General features: G+C 42.9%; 1 protein-coding gene and 1 long non-coding RNA gene across 2 annotated transcripts in view; one reads left to right on the top strand and one right to left on the bottom strand.

Annotated features, from left to right (window-relative positions):
• The window catches only part of LOC123578449 (zinc finger protein 28 homolog), a 48,869-nt gene that overhangs the window by 12,467 nt on the left and 17,532 nt on the right, over positions 1 to 18,870 (bottom strand). Inside the window, exons 8-9 of the mRNA XM_045441323.1 lie at positions 12,125 to 13,826; positions 1,654 to 1,766 (exon numbers count right to left, since the gene is read on the bottom strand). Coding sequence (XP_045297279.1) covers positions 1,654 to 1,766; positions 12,125 to 13,826 — 1,815 coding nt within the window. The remainder of the gene's footprint in view (positions 1 to 1,653; positions 1,767 to 12,124; positions 13,827 to 18,870) is intronic.
• On the top strand, positions 1,269 to 11,998 carry LOC123577962. Its single transcript, XR_006702174.1, has 3 exons — positions 1,269 to 1,423; positions 5,436 to 5,662; positions 11,593 to 11,998. It is a non-coding gene; the product is annotated as an uncharacterized LOC123577962 (long non-coding RNA).

Below are 18,870 nucleotides of genomic sequence, written 5' to 3' on the forward strand. Positions count from 1 at the left end.
CTCTGGTTTCCTCGAGCCTTTATTTATTTATTTATTTTTTTTAATTTTTTTTTTCAACGTTTATTTATTTTTGGGACAGAGAGAGACAGAGCATGAACGGGGGAGGGGCAGAGAGAGAGGGAGACACAGAATCGGAAACAGGCTCCAGGCTCTGAGCCATCAGCCCAGAGCCCGACGCGGGGCTCGAACTCACGGACCGCGAGATCGTGACCTGGCTGAAGTCGGACCTTAACCCGCTTAACCGACTGCGCCACCCAGGCGCCCCACCTCGAGCCTTTATTAAAATGACAACAGGGGGCGCCTGGGTGGCTCAGTCGGTTAAGCACTGACTCTTGGTTTCGACTGGGTCTTGGCTCAGGTCATGATCTCGTGGTTCGTGAGTTCTCATGAGCCTCAGCTTTGGGCTCTGTGCTGAACATGCAGAGCCTTCTTGGGATTTCTCTCGCCTCTCTCTCTGCCCCTCCACGGCTCGCTCTCTCTCAAAAAATAAACATTTTTTCAAAAATGACAATAAGAATGAACACTTATCGACCACTTACTATGTGGCAGGATAAGTGTTTTATAGGCATGAGCTCAGTGAACCCTGATAACAGTCCTATGAAGTACACACTCTCCTCTCCATGCCACGTAGGAGAAACTGGGTCAAAAGTTTGAGAAACAAAAACTTGCTCGGTGGGGGTTTTGGGGATCTCAACCCTTGAGATTATTTAACCGTCTGCGAGTCACTTCTTCACCCGTCCCAAGTAGTTAAGGATACTGACCTCAAGCCGTTGTAGAGAGGATTACGTGAGAGTCAGTACCGGAGGGACTCCGGAGCCCTCCAGTCCTGGAACCGAATCCCGGCTCTTCCACACACTAGCGATTACCCGGCCTCTGTCTGCTTCAGTGTCCTCATCTGTGAAAAAGGAGGGACCAGAGTTTCCGCTTGCTGAAGTGACATTTGGTGTGACTGTCCCCAAAAGGTCCCAGAACCCAGAAAACAGTGGCTATAATTATTGCTGCAGCAAAACAGGAAAGAACAGTCTGGCTGTGAGCTGTGCTTCCTCCCACTCCTCCCCCTCCCCCCCTCCCCCGCCTCCTTTCTCTGGTGGCGGGGAGAGGGCGCGACAGAGAAGAGTGAAGCAGGAATGGGATGGGTTCTTTGACCACACCCTGGAAAGGCGGGGTCCCTCTCCACTTCCAGAGGAGCCCACCCCTGCGAACCCCATCCCACAGTGACCTGCGGGGCAGGACCTTGGACCAGGTCAGGTGACTCTGAGCAGGTCAGCCTCACACTCCCGGCCCCCGACTCGCTGGCCTCCTGGGTCCGCCAGTCCGGGAAGGAGCCTGTCGGATCAGGGGACCCATCTCACACCCCGGCTTGAGGGACCCCACCCCAGACTCCGGACTCCTGGGACTGCCAGCCCAGGAAGGAGCGTGTCAGGTCAGGGGACCCCCGTCCTATACCCAGGCTCTAGGGACACTACCCCTGACTCTGGACTCCTGGGTCCACCAGCCCGGGAAGGAGCCTGTGGGTCAGGGGACCCCTGTCTCACACCCCGGCCCGAGGGACCCCATCCTCAACTCGGGACTCCGGGACCGCCAGCCCCCGCGGCCGGGGCCGCCCTCCGCCAACACTGTCGCGGCCGCGCCCCAGCCACCTGTCACCCTTACCTCCGACATCCGCTCCGGTCCACCCCTCCAGCCTCACCGCCCCAACCGGGCCCGCGCAGGCCTCGCGGCGGCGGCGGCAGCTGGAGCCCACGGGGCTGGCCTCCCCGGGGAGGCTGTCCGGAGCCCGGGTTCTAGCCGTCATTCGTTCCCTCACGCCAGCCGTTCACGCGCCGCCAGAACGCGCGCGGCCGCCCCGCCGGGTCCGCCTTTCTCTTAGACCCCCGCCGGAAGTGGGCGTGTCGTCCCGCCGCAACGGCCCCTGGGGAGGGTAGTCCAGACCCGGCGGCGCGACTGCTGGGCTTGGTTCCCCGACCCGGCCTCGGGGCCGCTACACTCAGCCCCCTGCTGAGGCCCCCAGACGGGGAAAAGAACCGCCCAGAAGCCTCTCAGTCCCGACTCCAGGCGCCCAAAGTACATGCCGCCTCCCTGAAGCGAGCCGAGTCCCGAGGATTCTGGGAACCCCCGCCAGGCTCAGAGTGCGCAGGCGCCGCCGTGAGGCGCACAGCGCGGAGGCCTGGGTACTGCGTCCCCGCGCCTGCGCCTATAGTATCGCTGGAGGCGTGCGGCGCGCAGGCGCTCCGAAAGTGGGCGGGGCTTAGGGCAGGCGGGCCCAGAAGCGGATCCTTATTGATAGGTGAGTAGAGATCTGAGTTTTGACTGTTTTGTGCCCTTGTGATTTGTGACTGTGTGTGTGTGTGTGTGTGTGTGCGTGCGCGCGCGCGCGCGCGCCTGAGTTTTGACTGTTTTGTGCCCTTGTGATTTGTGAATATGTGTGTGTCTGAGTTTTGACTGTTTTGTGCCCTTGTGATTTGTGAATGTGTGTGTGTCTGAGTTTTGACTGTTTTGTGCCCTTGTGATTTGTGACTGTGTATGTGTGTGTGTGTAACGAAATAAAATTCCCAAGTGTGCAGAGGCTGGTCCACTACCTAACACTCCCAATTTAAGCCACTCTCAGACACATCCCGTCACTCAAAGCAATACAGCCCCATCGAGGCGCTGGTTTTCCAGGATCCAATCTCTCTGACTTTGTGGACCCCGCCATGAAGTGAATTGTAGCTGCGACGACGCCATCTTTAAGTAATTGTAAATGGAAGCTTAGTGTTTGTAATAATTTGTGGTTAGAATCGGATAAAGACGATACTGATAGTTTCCATTTTATTTTAACTTTTTAACATTTATTCATTTTTTTGAGAGACAGAGCATGAGTGGGGGAGGGGCAGAAAGAGAGAGAGAGAGATACACACAACAGAATCCAAAGCAGGCTCCAGGCTCTGAGCTGTCAGCACAGAGCCCAATGCAGGGCTCGAACTCACCAACGGTGAGATCATGACCTGAGCCGAGGTTGGCTGCTTAACCGACTGAGCCACCCAGGCACCCCTGATATTCTCCATTTTAGAAGTAATGTATAAAGAGTTTGGAAACCTTCACTGACATCTTCACAAGAAAAACATTCAACAAACTGAAAATCAACAACTTTTTTTTTAAGACCCATCAGAAAATAGAAGTCACAAAGGAAACCACACCCCAAAATTTGGAAAGACCGGCAAATACTGAAAATCATGGCAGATATGAGCTTACCTGAAGCAGAAGCTGCTGGAATCATAAACTGTTACACACTCTTCACTGGTAATTTTGGTGAACTGGAGGTTTAGTGTGGACTACATTGTGAGTTTAAAACTCCTGGAGCCCTAGATGGGCTCTCCTACTTTCATGGATTTTGCCTCCAGGAACTCCGCCAAGTTTTAATGCTAAAGGTCAGGGTGGGGGAATCTCCTTGAATTTTGGGCAAGGGGAGGGGAAAAGTAAACATTTTGTAGTACACTCAGAGCATTTTCCATAACAAAACCCTGCACTTAGGAAAACTATATACCAGAGCCTTTTTGGACTTGAGGGAAGGCATTTGGGCAGGTCCAGCCTCTCTAGTCTTTCTGCCTCAGTAAAGGCTAAGAAGCACTTCTGAAGGTCAGAGTCCCAAGTGCTCAAGCCCACTGAAAAGCTGAGATTTAATCATAAGATTATACAGTAGTTCCCCTTCCCCTTAATAGACTGCATACAGCTAAGGAAAGAGTGAGTGAGTTTGAGGACATGCCAATAGAAACTCTTCCAACTGAGATACAAAGAGAAAAAAAGAATGAAAAACACTCAGGGGGTGCCTGGGGTGGCTCAGTCAGTTGAGCATTGGATTCTTGATTTAGGCTCAAGTCATGATCTCACTGTTCAGAGCCTGCTTGGGATTCTCCACCCCCCCCACCCCAATTCTCAAAATAAATAAAAATTTTAAAAAAGAGTACCAAAATAACAACTATCAGAATATCCAGGAACCATGGGACAGTTACAAAAGGTATAACATATGCATAATTGTAATACCAATAGAAGGAAGGAAAAGAAATATTTGAAGTAATAACAGCTGAGAGGTTTCTAAAGTTAAAATGACAGACACCAAGCCACAGATCCAGGAAGCATAGACAATACCATGGCAGGACAAATATATACAAAAAATATATACACCTAGGCATATCATATTCAGGATGCAGAAAAATCAAAGATAAAATCTTGGAGGATTGCCAGAGGGGAAAAAACACCTAAGGGAGAAAATAATAATATAAAAGTCTCAATTAAAACCAAAGATGACATAAAGAAAAGGGGAAACAAAATATTGATTATGTAAGGTGACTGTCAATCTAGCACTCTTGCTAATGCCCTTACAGGTTCTAATTGGTTTTTATAGGTAAATCTTCATATCTACCAATAATAACAGTTATATCTACTCTCTCCCTATCACTGCGTCTCTTAGTTCTTTCTTTCCTTACGGGATGGCTGGACCTCCAGTACCATGCTATTTGGTAGGAGCAATACTGGATGTACTTGCCTTATTTTTAGTGTCAAAGTGAAAACATTAAGTACAGTTGTACTTATTATTTTTTTATGTTTATTTATTTTTGAGAGAGAGACAGAATGTGAGTGGGGGAGGGGCAGAAAGAGAGGGAGACAGAGAATCTGAAGCAGGCTCCACACTCAAACCTATGAACTGTGAGATCATGACGTGAGCTGAAATCAAGAGTCAGTCACTTAACCATCTGAGCTATCCAGGCACCCCCAGCAACCCTCAGTTTTTCTCTATAGTTATGAGTCTCTTATGGTTTGCCTCCTTCTCTGTTTTTATCTTATTTTTCCTTCCCTTCTCCTATGTCCATGTTTTGTTTCTTAAATTTCACATATGAGTAAAATCATATGGTATCTGTCTTTCTCTGACTGGCTTATTTCCTTAGCATAGTACCCTCTACTTCCATCTGTGTAGTTGCAAATGGCAAGATTTCATTCTTTTCCTTCGCAGAGTGATATTCCATTGTGTGGGGGGGGGTATATAAATATATATATACCACATCTTCTTTATCCATTCATCAGTCAGTGGACATTTGGGCTCTTTCCATACTTTGGCTATTGTTGACAGTACTGCTATAAACATTGGGGTGTATATGTCCCTTCGAATCAGCATTTTTGTATTCTTTGGGTAAATACCTAGTAGTGCAATTGATGGGTTGTAGGGTAGTTCTATTTTTAACGTTTTGAGGAACGTCCATACTGTTTTCCCTAGTGGCTACACCAGTTTGTATTCCCACCAGCAGTGCAAAAGAATTTCCCTTTCTCCACATCCTCGCCAACATCTCTTGTTTCCTGAGTTGTTAATGTTAGCCATTCTGACAGGTGTGAGGTGGGATCTCATTGTGGTTTTGATTTGTACTTCCCTGGTGATGATTGATGTTGGCCTGCTCACTTTCAAGGAAGCCAGCTGCCATGTTGTGAGCTGTCCATGTGGAAAGAATTGATGTGTCCAGACAAAAGCCAGCAAGGACCCCAACCCAGCCAACGGTTTAAATGAGTGCGTCTGCAAGATGATTATCCTCCCATAAAGCCTTCAGGTGAATGTCGCACTGGCTAACAACCTGCCTGCAGCCTTGTGGGAATTGAGGCACCCAGCTAAGCCACACCTGGACTCCTTACCCGAAGAGTGAGATAATAAACATGTTTGTTTGAAGCCACTATGCTTTAGCGTAATTTGATACACAATAGCTAACTAATTTGCCACTGTACCTCTTAAACTCTATGATACAGTAAGTTAAAATAGGGATTCTCTTAGTAGTCATGGATATCACAGGGATTAGAATGACAGTAACTACTGTTATTAAAACCCATGTCATTCTTCATTCAAATGAGGACTTTAAGACACAGAACAGATGAACATAAGGGAAGGGAAGCAAAAATAATATAAAAACAGGGAGGGGGACAAAACATAAAAGAGTCTAAAATATAGAGAACAAACAGAGGGTTGCTGCAGGGGTTGTGGGAGGGGGGACGGGCTAAATAGGGAAGGGGCATTAAGGAATCTACTCCTGAAATCATTGTTGCACCATATGCTAATAACTTGGGTGTAAATTAAAAAAATAAAATTAAAAATTAAAAATACAACAAAAAAACACCATGTCATTAACTTAACCCATATGAGTTAATTGTTCACTCACATAATAATCCATTGCTGGTGTTCTTCAGTGACTGATGGCTTTCATCCAAATAGTAGTTTAGGGGCCTGGAGTTCTTCCATATTGCAGTTTCGCCATTCCATGCCATCAAGACTCTTCTTCCAGCTGGACCATACAGCCGCATCATAACAAAGCCCCAATTGACATACTCCTATCCAAACCACACTGAAGATTAGTCTAATAGCCATAACTAGAAGCAAGAGTGGCTGGGTAATGTAGAACATCCCTGGATATTCACATTCCAGAATCAACTCCAGACAATAGAAAAAGGGGTGGTCATCTAGTCATAACACAGGTAGCATTAACAGATACCCAGGACCTTGGAAAATAATCATTACAGGTTTTTGGTGACCAGACCTGCTATAAACTACATGTATAAATGCAAGTCTTTTAGGAATTCCAGTGGAAATGTTCATAGTGATTTTTGTTACACTCATTCAAGAGTACTCAGTCCTTTTTCTTTTTTATGTTTATTTTTTAGAAAGAGAGAATGCGAGTGGGTTGGGGCAGAGAAGGAGGCACAGAATCCGAAGCAGGCTCCAGGCTCCGAGCTGCCAGCACAGAGCCTGACATAGGGCTCGAACTCGCGAGCTGTGAGATCATGACCTGAGCTGAAGTCGGCCGCTCAACCGACTGAGCCACCCAGGCGCCCCTACTCAGTCCTTTCTCTATTGACCCAAGTCTGTGTGGGACTTGACAGCCATGCCATGAAGTGTTTTTAACTAAAACAAAACCCTAATGCGGTTTCAACCCTGGGGATCAATGATTAAATATGGTGGAAAGATCAAGTATCAGAACATCCTTGGAGTTCTGCGGTTTATTACAACGATTTCATTTTCTTCCTGTGGCTAACAGTTACCCTGTAATTCAGCTACAACACATGACATAGTTCAGTACTCCCCTTTCAAATGCAATCTGTCATGAGAAGTCCCAATACATAAAGGAGGAGGCTTGAGGAAAATTTTAAGATGTTAGTGCTTCACGTCAAAAGAACATGGAAAGGCTACCGGCCCCTGACAGGGGACCTTGCAAAAGGTGAGCCAGAAGCTTAGACGTAAGTAACCCAAGCCAGCATTTTAAACCCCTGAATTCTTTTGTCTTCTGTCACAAAGGAGATATGGCAAGGAGGATGAGTAGGGAGGCTTCTTAAGGCTTGAGAGAATTCAAAGTTTTCTAAGATGCTTGAATCCTTCATGATGGCTCCATTTTAACAACATAGATTCAGATCTTTCTTAAGACTTCAGTTTCATTTAAGAGACGTGACAAGTTGGGATTCAGTAAAAAAATCATAGCTCAACAACTAACTGGACCCACTGTGGCTTTCATGGTTAGAGAGTAAGATGATTCCCAACATAATCACAAAAAGGCCTTGATCTTAACTCTTTGCTTAAGGCCACAATTTCAAGTGGCCTTTTAATTATCTAATTTCATTATAAACAAGCATCACACATGCTTTTTGGACTAGGATTCCTCATCGCCTTTCGTTGTTGCTAAGAGCTACCTAGTCATTAATGTGCCATGGGCTTATAATCCTCCCCTATCAAAGAGAGCCTTTCTGACGTGCCTGGGTGGCTCAGTCGGTTAAGTGTCTGACTCCTGATTTCCACTCAGGCCATGATCTTGCTGTTCGTGGGATCAAGCCCTGTGTCTGGCTCTGCCCTGACAGAAGGGAGCCTGCTTGGGATTCTCTTGTTCTCCCTTCTCTCTGCCCCTCGCCTGCTCTCTCTCTCTCAAAAATAATCATTAAAAAAAATAAATAACAGCCTTTCCTAGGGTTGAATGCATCACTGTATTTATAGCAGCATTATTTACTGTAGTCAAATTATGGAAGCAGCCCGTGTCCACTGATAGATGAATGGGTAAAGAACATGTATACACACACACACACACACACACACACACACACACACACACAATGGAATATTACTTAGCCATCAAAAGGAATGGAATCTTGCCATGTGCAATGACACGGATGGAACTAGACAGTTTATGCTAAGTGAAATAAGTCAGAGAAAGACAAATGCCACAATTTCACTCATATGAGGAATTTAAGAAACAAGACAAATGAGCAAAAGGAAAAAAGACAAACCAAGAAATACTCTTAAACCAATGGTTACCACCAAGGAGGTGGCTGGCAGGATGGGTGAAATAGATAAAAGGGATTAAGAGCACGGTTCTCTTGATGAGAACTGAGCAATGGATAGAACTGTTGAGTACCTATATTGTACATCTGCAACTACTATAACACTGTATATTATCTACACTGGAGTTAAAATAAAATTGAAAAAAGAATAGCCATTCCTAATACAAAACAAAAGTTTCTCAGTCTTTTGATCTATCTCCGCGATCCTTAATATTCTGCTTCCCTATTGTTTGATAATCATTTTCTTTTTTTTTTTTTTAAGTTCATTTATTTTTGAGAGAGCACATAAGGGAGGGGCAGAGGGAAAAGGAGACAGAGGATCCAAAACAGGCTCCATGCTGACAACAGAGAGCCTGATGAGGGGCTCAAACTCACAAACTGTAAGATCGTGAGCTAAGCCAAAGTCAGACACTTAACCGACTGAGCCACCCAGGCGCCCCTGATAATCATTTTCTAGTATCAGTTGCCACATGGGCTAGCTTTGGGAACAAAAAAAGCAGACTTTAACTTAAAATTAGAATATATATATTTTTTTAAGTTGGCTTCGTGCCCAGTGTATAGCCCAACACAAGGCCCAAACTTACGACCCTCAGATCAAGACCTGAGCTGAGATCAAGAGTCAGACGCCCAACCCACTGAGCCACCCAGGCACCCCAGAAGTTAAATATTGGAAGAATACCAAGTACTTCACAGATTTAAAAACCTGGACAGGAATGGTTTTAGTGGATCAGACTGGCATGTAGGGGTGCAGAAATCTTCAGGCTGCTGTCAAAGAATGGCTCACTTCCAACGATGGTACTTCCTTCCGCTGGCACAAGGGCCCCAGCCCATCGCAATGGACACCGACTATGCAAGGCTCACCGACATTGGCCCTGCTCCTGTCCCTGTGTCTCCAAACCACAAATGAGAAATCTGATTGGCTTAATTGCAGCCACGTGTGACTGGCAGTTCACCAGAGCACCACAGAATGAAGAAAGGGAACGTGCCAACAAAGGGCTAGAAGTGGGTGTGCGAAAGACAAAAAACAGATTTTGGGCACCTGGGTGGATCAGTTGATTAAGCCTTTGACTTTGGCTCAGGTCATGATCTCATGGTTCATGTGTTCAAGCCCCACATTGGACTCTGTGCTGACAGCTCAGAGCCTGGAGCTTGCTTCGGATTCTGTGTCTTCCTCTCTCTCCGCCCCTCCCCTGCTCATGCTGTCTCTCTCTCTCTCAAAAATGAATACACATTAAAAAAATACTTTATAATACAAAAAAAGACAAAAAAGGTTTCAACATTTATACTGAAAAAACATGTATACACACACACACATATACACGCAAACATATATATATCCAATATTAATTTTGACTCTATGGCTACAAGATGAGTTTACATATTAGGTTTTGCAAATCACGTTTCTTTTAATATATTGTGGACGGACAACTCTCCATAGAGGCATACATAGAATTTAATCTCTTTCTTCTAACCAGACAATACAGTATTGGATAATCACAATTTAATGAACCTGCTTGGCAGGATGCTGAAATCCAATTTATCATAACTACAACAATTCTGCAATAAACATTATTTACATCTATTTATTCCAACGGGACAAAACTCCTAGATCCAGAGTTACTGTTGCAAAAAGAATGCACATTTATAATGTTGGTAGGTCATACTATATTGCCATCCTGAAAGACAGGAGACCGATTTACACTGCTGATGATCAAGTATCTGTTTGCCCACACTGATGCCAATAGTGGATATTATCCAAATGTTAGACTGAAATCCATCGGATAGCCAAGAAATTTTGTTTTAACTTGTAATTTTCTGATGAGTGAGACTAAGAACTTTACAGATTGTCTTTACTCATTTGAACTCTGCAACTGACATGCCTGTTGGGAATGCACTATTTTTTCCCACTGCTTTGTATGTGCAATAGCTCTTTGTTCCTAAATGACTTGTCACATAACTTGTATTAGTCTGTCAATTGTCTTTCACATCTTTTGGGGGCCTTTCACCATTCTGAAGTTTTAGATCTTTGTATAAGCCAACTTACTCTCTTGCCCATGTCTTCTAGGACCGAGTTAGGAAAGATTTCCTCTTTTTTAGGTTGTTTCTTGCATATCACTTCCTAATTAGAAATGTTAACAACAATTTAAGTATGTGTGTGGGTTTGTTTTTTTTTTGACAGAATGGATAACCAATTGTCAAAACATAATTTCCCCCATAATGAAAAACCAGTCTTAGTTTATACCAAAATCTGAAATGCTAAGAAACCTATTTTTAAAATGTCCTGCTTATGCTTGCCACATTAGCTTTCCTTGTGCTGTTTCAACTAGAACTGTCAAAGTAAACATATCCTACGGGGACTCTGTTGTGAATGACAATTTACAAACACTTTAACAGTACTGAGTATTTCATCTAGAAAAACAGATTTCTCCTCTACCGACATATTCTCATATTTCAATAATTCCTTTTTACGTCTATTCATAAGTTGCCTTGTAGTTTGTCTGGTTTTTGAAGTGAGAGTTGCATTATGCTCGTAGAAATGATTACAACTTTTTGTATATTCTCCGTGCTACAGCAGGGTTTGGCAAGACTTTTTCTGTAAAAGGAAAGAGAGTAAATATTTGAGCTTTGCCTCAATACTGACTCAACTCTGCCATTGTGGAGTGAAAGCAGCCACAGGAAATACGTGAACAAGCCAATAAAACTTTATTTACAGACACTGACATTTAAATTTAATGTAAGTTTTCACGTTGTCACAAAATCTTCTATTCACTTGTTCAACCATTTAAAATTTTAGACCATGGGCCATACAAAACCAGTCAGTGAGACTTTGACCGTGAGTCACAGTTTGCTGAGACCTGCTTTAGATCAGTTTAGCTTATCAGTTGACAGTTCCTTAAAAGTTTAATGAGTTCATAGGGGCGCCTGCGAGCTTAGTCGGTGAAGTGTCCGACTTCGGCTCAGGTCATCATCTCGCAGTTCGTGGATTCGAGCCCCGCGTGTCTCTGTGCTGAAAGCTCAGAGCCTGGAGCCTGCTTCGGATTCTGTGTCTCCCTCTCTCTCTCTACCCCTCCCCCACTCATATTCTGTCTCTCTCTCTCAAGAATAAGTAAACATTAAAAACAAAAGTTTGAGTTCATTTGTGAGCTCAGGTGATTTTAAATAGATCAGATCTTTCCAAATTTTCTAAGTCTTGAGTACCATGTCAACAGTTTTAACTTTGTGCGTATAAATCTTGCATTTTTTTTTTTATTGTTTCAGCTCTTTTGTTCCAAGTGGACTACTCATCCATGTTCTCTACACTAAGACTGTTCTCAGATGGATAGTAAAGCTGAATTTGCTCACCAATAAAGTCGCATCACCTCACATTTATGCAGATGAGCTGGAAAGCCACAGTTCTAACTCAACATTTTGGAACCGAGTTTTAAACCACTGCTGGCCAAACCTCACTGGCTACCTGTAAGCTACCTCGATGGGTGTCTCCTGGCCTCCTTCTATGCACTGTTTTATTCAGAGCTGACCCTGATGACTCTTCAATGTTCCCAAACAATGTTTTTTCAACACCTGGGATGAACCAGGCACCGTGCTAAGCACATCTTACGGATTAACCAGTTTAAAGGATCCCAATGCAAGTTTTTATATGAGGAGTGATCTGTATTTACACTTTTAAAAAAATCAGGCTGACTGCAACGTCGAGAACAAACTCATAAAGGAAACAACAAAACCACACTGAACAGACAGAGGGGCCCGTGTTTGAACTACTGGAACAGTCCAGCTGAAATAACACTGAGACTAGGGGGACGACAGTGACGGCGGACCCCAGAGGAACCTGGGGAGAAGATCCACGGGACTCGATGTGGAAGGGAAAGACGGGCGTGCTGTTGCCTCTCCATTATGAGTTCTTGGGTGAGCAAGGTGTGCGCTCTGCCTGAAGACTTTCCTGCTTTTCTTGTAGTTGTAGGATCTCTCTCCAGTGTGGACTCTTTTATGTTGATTAAGGTGTCCGATTTGGATGAAGGTTTTCCTACATTCTTTGCATTCATATGGTTTCTTTCCAGAGTGAATTCTCTGATGTACACTAAGGGACTGGCGATGGCTAAAGGCTTTGCCACATGCACTACATTCGTAAGGTTTTTCTCCTGTATGACTTCTGCGATGACAAATAAGGGATGACTTTGTCTTGAATGCCTTCCCACATTCAATACATTCATAAGGTCTTTGGCCAGTGTGAAGCCTCTGATGTTGAGTACAGGATGAGTTATCACCAAAGGCCTTCCCACATTCGACACATTTGTAGGGTTTCTCTCCAGTATGAATTCTCTGGTGTTGAATGAGGTGTGTGGTTTGGCTGAAGGCTTTACCACATTCCTTACATTCATATGGTTTCTCTCCCGTATGAGTTTTCTGATGCTGTGCAAGGTGAGCCTTCTGGGTGAATGCTTTACTACAAACCTTACATTCATAGGGCTTCTCTCCAGTATGAATTCTCTGGTGAGTAGCCAGCTGTGAACTGATGCTGAAGGATTTACCACATTCCCCACATTCGAAGGGCTTCTCCCCAGTGTGGATCCTCAAATGACTAGCAAGGTGTATATTCTGCCTAAAGGCTTTCCCACACTCTTTACATTTAAAAGGCTTTTCTCCAGAATGCACTCTTTGATGTTGAGTGAGTGATGCATGATGGCTGAAGGCTTTTCTGCAAACATCACATTCATATGGTTTTTCTCCAGTATGAATCCTTTGATGCACAGTAAGGGATGAGCCATACCTAAAGGATTTGTCACATACATCACATTTGTAGGGTTTCTCTCCAGTATGAATTCTCCTATGTTGATTAAGTCCTATGTGATCACTGAAGGCTTTCCCACAATCGATGCAATCAAAGGGTTTCTCCCCAGTGTGGTAATATCTCCAATGACGTATAAGGGATGTGTTCTGTATGAAGGCTTTCCCACATTCAATACATTCATAAGGCTTCTTGCCAGTGTGACATCTCTGATGTCTGGCAAAGGATGAGCCGTCACTGAAGGCCTTTCCACATTCGTTACATTTATAGGGTTTCTCTCCAGTATGAATTCTCTGATGAACAGTAAGGGATGAGCTCTGGGTAAAAGTTTTCTTACATTCATTACATTTGAAAAGTTTTTTTCCTGCATAAATTCCTGTATGTCTTATTACCACTGAATTTTTGGGAAAATTTTTCTTAACTGAATCATGATTATGAACTCTCTCTTCTGAAATGTCCAAATGAAACCATCTTCCAGATTTGTTAAAAGTACGTTCTCTTTCCTTCGAGAGCATCTTGTTATGAGTGATTGTCTCTTGCCTGAATTGTGTCTCCTGACCTACCAGCTTCCTTTCAAACACACCCTCAGAATCCCAATTTTCTCCGAAAGCGGAACACTCCAAATTAGTGTTTGAAGTTCTGTCTGTTACTTCAGCAAATGAATCCTGCTTTAGAAATAATTCCTGGGTCTCATGTATAGATTGTTGACCTGAAAGATATCAAGAAATAAATATCTCCTTTATTGTGTGCTAGAAAAAAAAAAGGAATTTGTTAAAAGGGAATTGTGAATGAATTCAGTGGTTGGTGAATTAAACCCTAATTAAACCACATAAACTAGGTGCCTCTAACATGTAAACATGGGGTCTACAAAGTATGTAAGTAAGCCCCAGGAGCCTAGGAGGGGCGAGTAGAAAAGAATTAAGTGTTTGTGGAATCAGTTACATATTAGGGGAAAGGAACTAGGAAAACGTTCTGCAATCACACCACCTAAAAATTCTCTGGCATTCATTGCCTTTACTCTCTCTCCTGCCCTGTCCATCCTACTTCAATGTCAGAGCAGTCATCACATCACAAAAGCTATTCCAAGAAGCAAACCCAAAGCACAAAAAGGAGAACTTATTCTTCAACATTTACCACGATTATCTGAAGGGTTATTCCCCTACAACCAGAAAATGGTGTTTCTGCTAACTGCATCTTCTTTGATTAATTTTAACAAAACCTACATTACCAACTGACAGCAGAAGCTCAGTGGACATAGAATACCATTTTTACACCTACCTGCATGCTTTCACAGGCCTGACACTTCTCTGGCCATATATCAATGCACAGGACCCTGCAATTTAAGTTCTCAGTTTGAAGCAACTGTTTTTACAAAAACTATGAGCGCTACCATTATATTTCATCACACCACATACACAACTGAACAGTCGTATGTCTTACCTCGGACTCTAAAGCTTATGTGGAGGAGTGTATATGCCTGAAGTCCTTTTGCTAAAATCACTTAGCATGCACCCAAAATTTGTGTACGTATAGTTACATCTCAATAAATACATGTAGACGAAAGTGGTATTGCAGAGATGATGCAGAGAGTCAAATGTCTGGGGAAAAAATGATCTTAAAGAAGGGAAAATAAACTCTTTTTAAATGCCATCTAAACACTAAAAGTTTTCCTTCTTAGATTGGTAACAAGACAAGGATGCCTGCTTTTCCAACTTCTACTCAACACGGTACTGGAAGTTCTAGCCAGAACAATTAGAAATAGAAAAGGCATCCCAGCTAGAAAGGAAGAAGTAAAACTGTATGTGTAAATGGTGTGATCCCATATATACAAAACCCTAAAGAATCCATGAGAAAAGTACTAGAGCTAATAAATCAGTTCATCAAAATTATAAGATACAAGATCAACACAGAAAAATCAATTGTACTTCTATACACTAGAAATGAACAATCTGAAAAGGAAATTATGAAAGCGATTCCATGAAAGATAGCTTAAAAGAATGAATTATTTAGGAATAAATTTACCCAAGGAGGTACAAAACTGTATGCTGGCAACTCTAAAACATTGCTGAATGAAATCAAGAGGACATAAGTGGGAAGACATCCTGTGTTCATGGATAGGACGAGCAAGAAAGAAAGAATAACTCAAAGAAGACCAACTTTGTGATGTGGTACAAATGGATGATACACATATTAATAAAAAGAAAAAACTATCAGGAAAACAAAAGGTCAACATAAATAAAGACTTCTATGAAAGCTTCTGTGAATAGATACCACCCGACTTAAACTACTGCATAGTGAGAAGAAACAGCATATGCGAACTAACAGGCTACACAAAAGTGGGAACAAAATGTATCACGTTTTTGAGACAGGGTTTATATTCATACTATATAAAGGCAAGAAAATATGACCCAACAGAAATGTAGGAGATGAGTATAAAGACACCATTAACAGAATATGAACTCCAAGTGGACTTAAATTTTTTTTTAACATTTATTAATTATTGAAAGACAGAGAGAGACAGAGCACAAGCAGGGGAGGGGCAGAGAGGGGGAGACAAAGACTCCGAAGCAGGCTCTGGCTCCGAGCCGTCAGCACAGAGCCCGACACAGGGCTCGAACTCATGAACCGTGTTATCATGACCTGAGCCAAAGTCGGTCGCTTCACCAACTGAGCCACCCAGGCACCCCTGAACTCTAAATGGATTTAAACTGCCTATTTCTCAACATTACAAGTACTTGGGGAAATGCAAATTAAACGAAACCTCCATTTTCACCCAAGAGTTTCACAAAAAGTAAAAAAATACAAAGTACTCGCGACTGGTGAAGATGCCTAGAAACAGGTATTCTTATATACTGTTCCAATGGTATAGCATTATATCCATGAAACTTTTTTTTTAATTTTTTTTTTCAACGTTTATTTATTTTTGGGACAGAGAGAGACAGAGCATGAACGGGGGAGGGTCAGAGAGAGAGAGGGAGACACAGAATCGGAAAGAGGCTCCAGGCTCTGAGCCATCATGAGCCATCAGCCCAGAGCCTGACGCGGGGCTCGAACTCACGGACCGTGAGATCGTGACCTGGCCGAAGTCGGACGCTTAACCGACTGCGCCACCCAGGCGCCCCCCATGAAACTTTTTTTTAAAGAAAATGTATACTTTGATCATGTACAAACTGGACCACAGCTTATTATAGGTAAAAACAGGAAAAGACCTAAATGTTCAAATATCCTTAACAGTAAATCAGTTAAGTAAATCATGGTATATCTACTTATTGTTATACTAGGCATCCATCTAAACAATGATGTAGGGGCACCTGGGTGGCTCAGTCGGTTAAGTGCCAACTTCAGCTCAGGTCATGATCTCACGGTTCATGAGTTCGAGCTCCGCATCAGGCTCTGTGCTGACAGCTCAGAGCCTGGAGCCTGCTTTGGATTCTGTGCCTCCCTCTCTTTCTGCCCCTCCCCCGCTCACACTCTGTCTCTCTCTCAAAAATAAATAAACTTAAAAAATAAAAATAAGAATAAACACAAAAATAAACTCAAAATGGATAAAGGACCTGAATGTGAGACAGGAAACCATCAAAACTCTAGAGAAAGCAGGGAAAAAACCTCTCTGACCTCAACTGCAGCAATTCCTTACTTGACACATCCCCAAAGGCAAGGGAATTAAAAGCAAAAATGAACAATTGGGACCTCATGAAGATAAAAAGCTTCTGCACTGCAAAGGAAACAATCAATGAAACTAAAAGGCAACCAACGGAATGGGAAAAGATATTTGCAAATAACACATCAGACAAAGGGCTAGTATCCAAAATCTATAAAGAGCTCACCAAACTCCACACCCAAGAAACAAATAATCCAGTGAAGAAATGGGCAGAAAACATGAATAGACACTTCTCTAAAGACATCCAGATGGCCAACAGGCACATGAAAAGATGCTCAATGTCGCTCCTCATCAGGGAAATACAAATCAAAACCACACTGAGACACCACCTCACGCTGGTCAGAATGGCTAAAATGAACAAGTCAGAAGACTATAGATGCTGGAGAGGATGTGGAGAAACGGGAACCCTCTTGCACTGTTGGTGGGAATGCAAACTGGTGCAGCCGCTCTGGAAAACAGTGGGGAGGTTCCTCAAAAAATTAAAAATAGATCGACCCTATGACCCAGCAATAGCACTGCTAGGAATTTACCCAAGGGATACAGGAGTGCTGATGCATAGGGGCACTTGTACCCCAATGTTTAGAGCAGTGCTTTCAACAATTGCCAAATTATGGAAACAGCCTAAATGTCCATCAACTGATGAACAGATAAAGAAATTGTGGTTTATATACACAATGGAGTACTACGTGGCAATGAGAAAGAATGAAATATGGCCTTTTGTAGCAACGTGGATGGAACTGGAGAGTGTCATGCTAAGTGAAATAAGTCATACAGAGAAAGACAGATACCATATGGTTTCACTCTTATGTGGATCCTGAGAAACTTAACAGAAACTCATGGGGGAGGAGAAGGAAAAAAAAAAAAAGGTTAGAGAGGGAGGGAGCCAAAACATAAGAGACTCTTAAAGACTGAGAACAAACTGAGGGTTGATGGGGGGTGGGAGGGAGGGGAGGGTGGGTGATGGGTATTGAGGAGGGCACCTGTTGGGATGAGCACTGGGTGTTGTATGGAAACCAATTTGACAATAAATTTCATATTTAAAAAAAAATTAAAAAATTAAAAATTTAAAAATTAAAAAAATTAAAAACAAAAACAAACAATGACGTAGAACTACACACATCAAGTTTCCGAGGACAAAAATGGAAGGACAATTTATAAAAGAAATAATACATTAGACTACATAAGAATGTTTAAATTTTTACAAAATTACAAAAAGGTCTAATTAAACAAAAACTCATTACTGTATATGAAAAAGTTTGAAACAATACATCAAAGAATTAGTATGCTGACATAAAAAAAAATCACTGGAACTGTTAAGAAGATAAGTTCTGTTAAGATAAGTTCTGGAACGGTTAAGACAAGAATAGAGAAATGGATATAAATGAGGAACATTTTACAGAAGGATAAAGAAAAGAAACAAATGCATAAAAAGTATTCAATCTCTTTCACAATAAAACAAATAACTTTCGGGAACAGTCTTTCACCAGATACTAAGCAGGCAATCCCACCAGCATAGCCAGTGCTACGAGAAAGCAATTACACCCAAACATCAAGTCATCCAGTCACTGTTTAGAGTTGCTGAAAGCAAACGAAACCTTCAGAGCCTAAAAGACGTTCATACCCAGAGATGCATCCATCTCAGAAAGGTATAGCTTCCGCTTACATAAAGATACTGTTGCAAGTATATGTGTGTGTGTGTGTGTGTGTGTGTGTGTGTATACATACATACATATATTTTAAATGTTTTTATTTGAGAGAGAAAGAGACAGAGAGAGAGAGAGAGAGACAGCAGTGGAGGGGCAGAGAGCCAGTGAGGGAGAGAGACAGAATCCCAAGCAGGCTCAGCGCTGTCAGCACAGAGCCCAACATGGGGCTCGAACCCATGAACGATGAGATCATGACCTGAGCTGAAATCAAGAGTTAAATGCTCAACTGCCTGAGCCACCCAGGCACCCCGCAAGTATATTTTTGATACTAGAAATGTGAAGTAACCTAATTGAGAGATGGGAAAAATGACATGGAATGCATGTGAAAAACATCTGTATGCGTGGCTGAATGTACACACTGTAATTCTGACTACATGAACGATATG

The sequence above is a fragment of the Leopardus geoffroyi genome, chromosome E2 (assembly GCF_018350155.1).
Source record: "Leopardus geoffroyi isolate Oge1 chromosome E2, O.geoffroyi_Oge1_pat1.0, whole genome shotgun sequence".
Lineage (NCBI taxonomy): Eukaryota > Metazoa > Chordata > Mammalia > Carnivora > Felidae > Leopardus > Leopardus geoffroyi.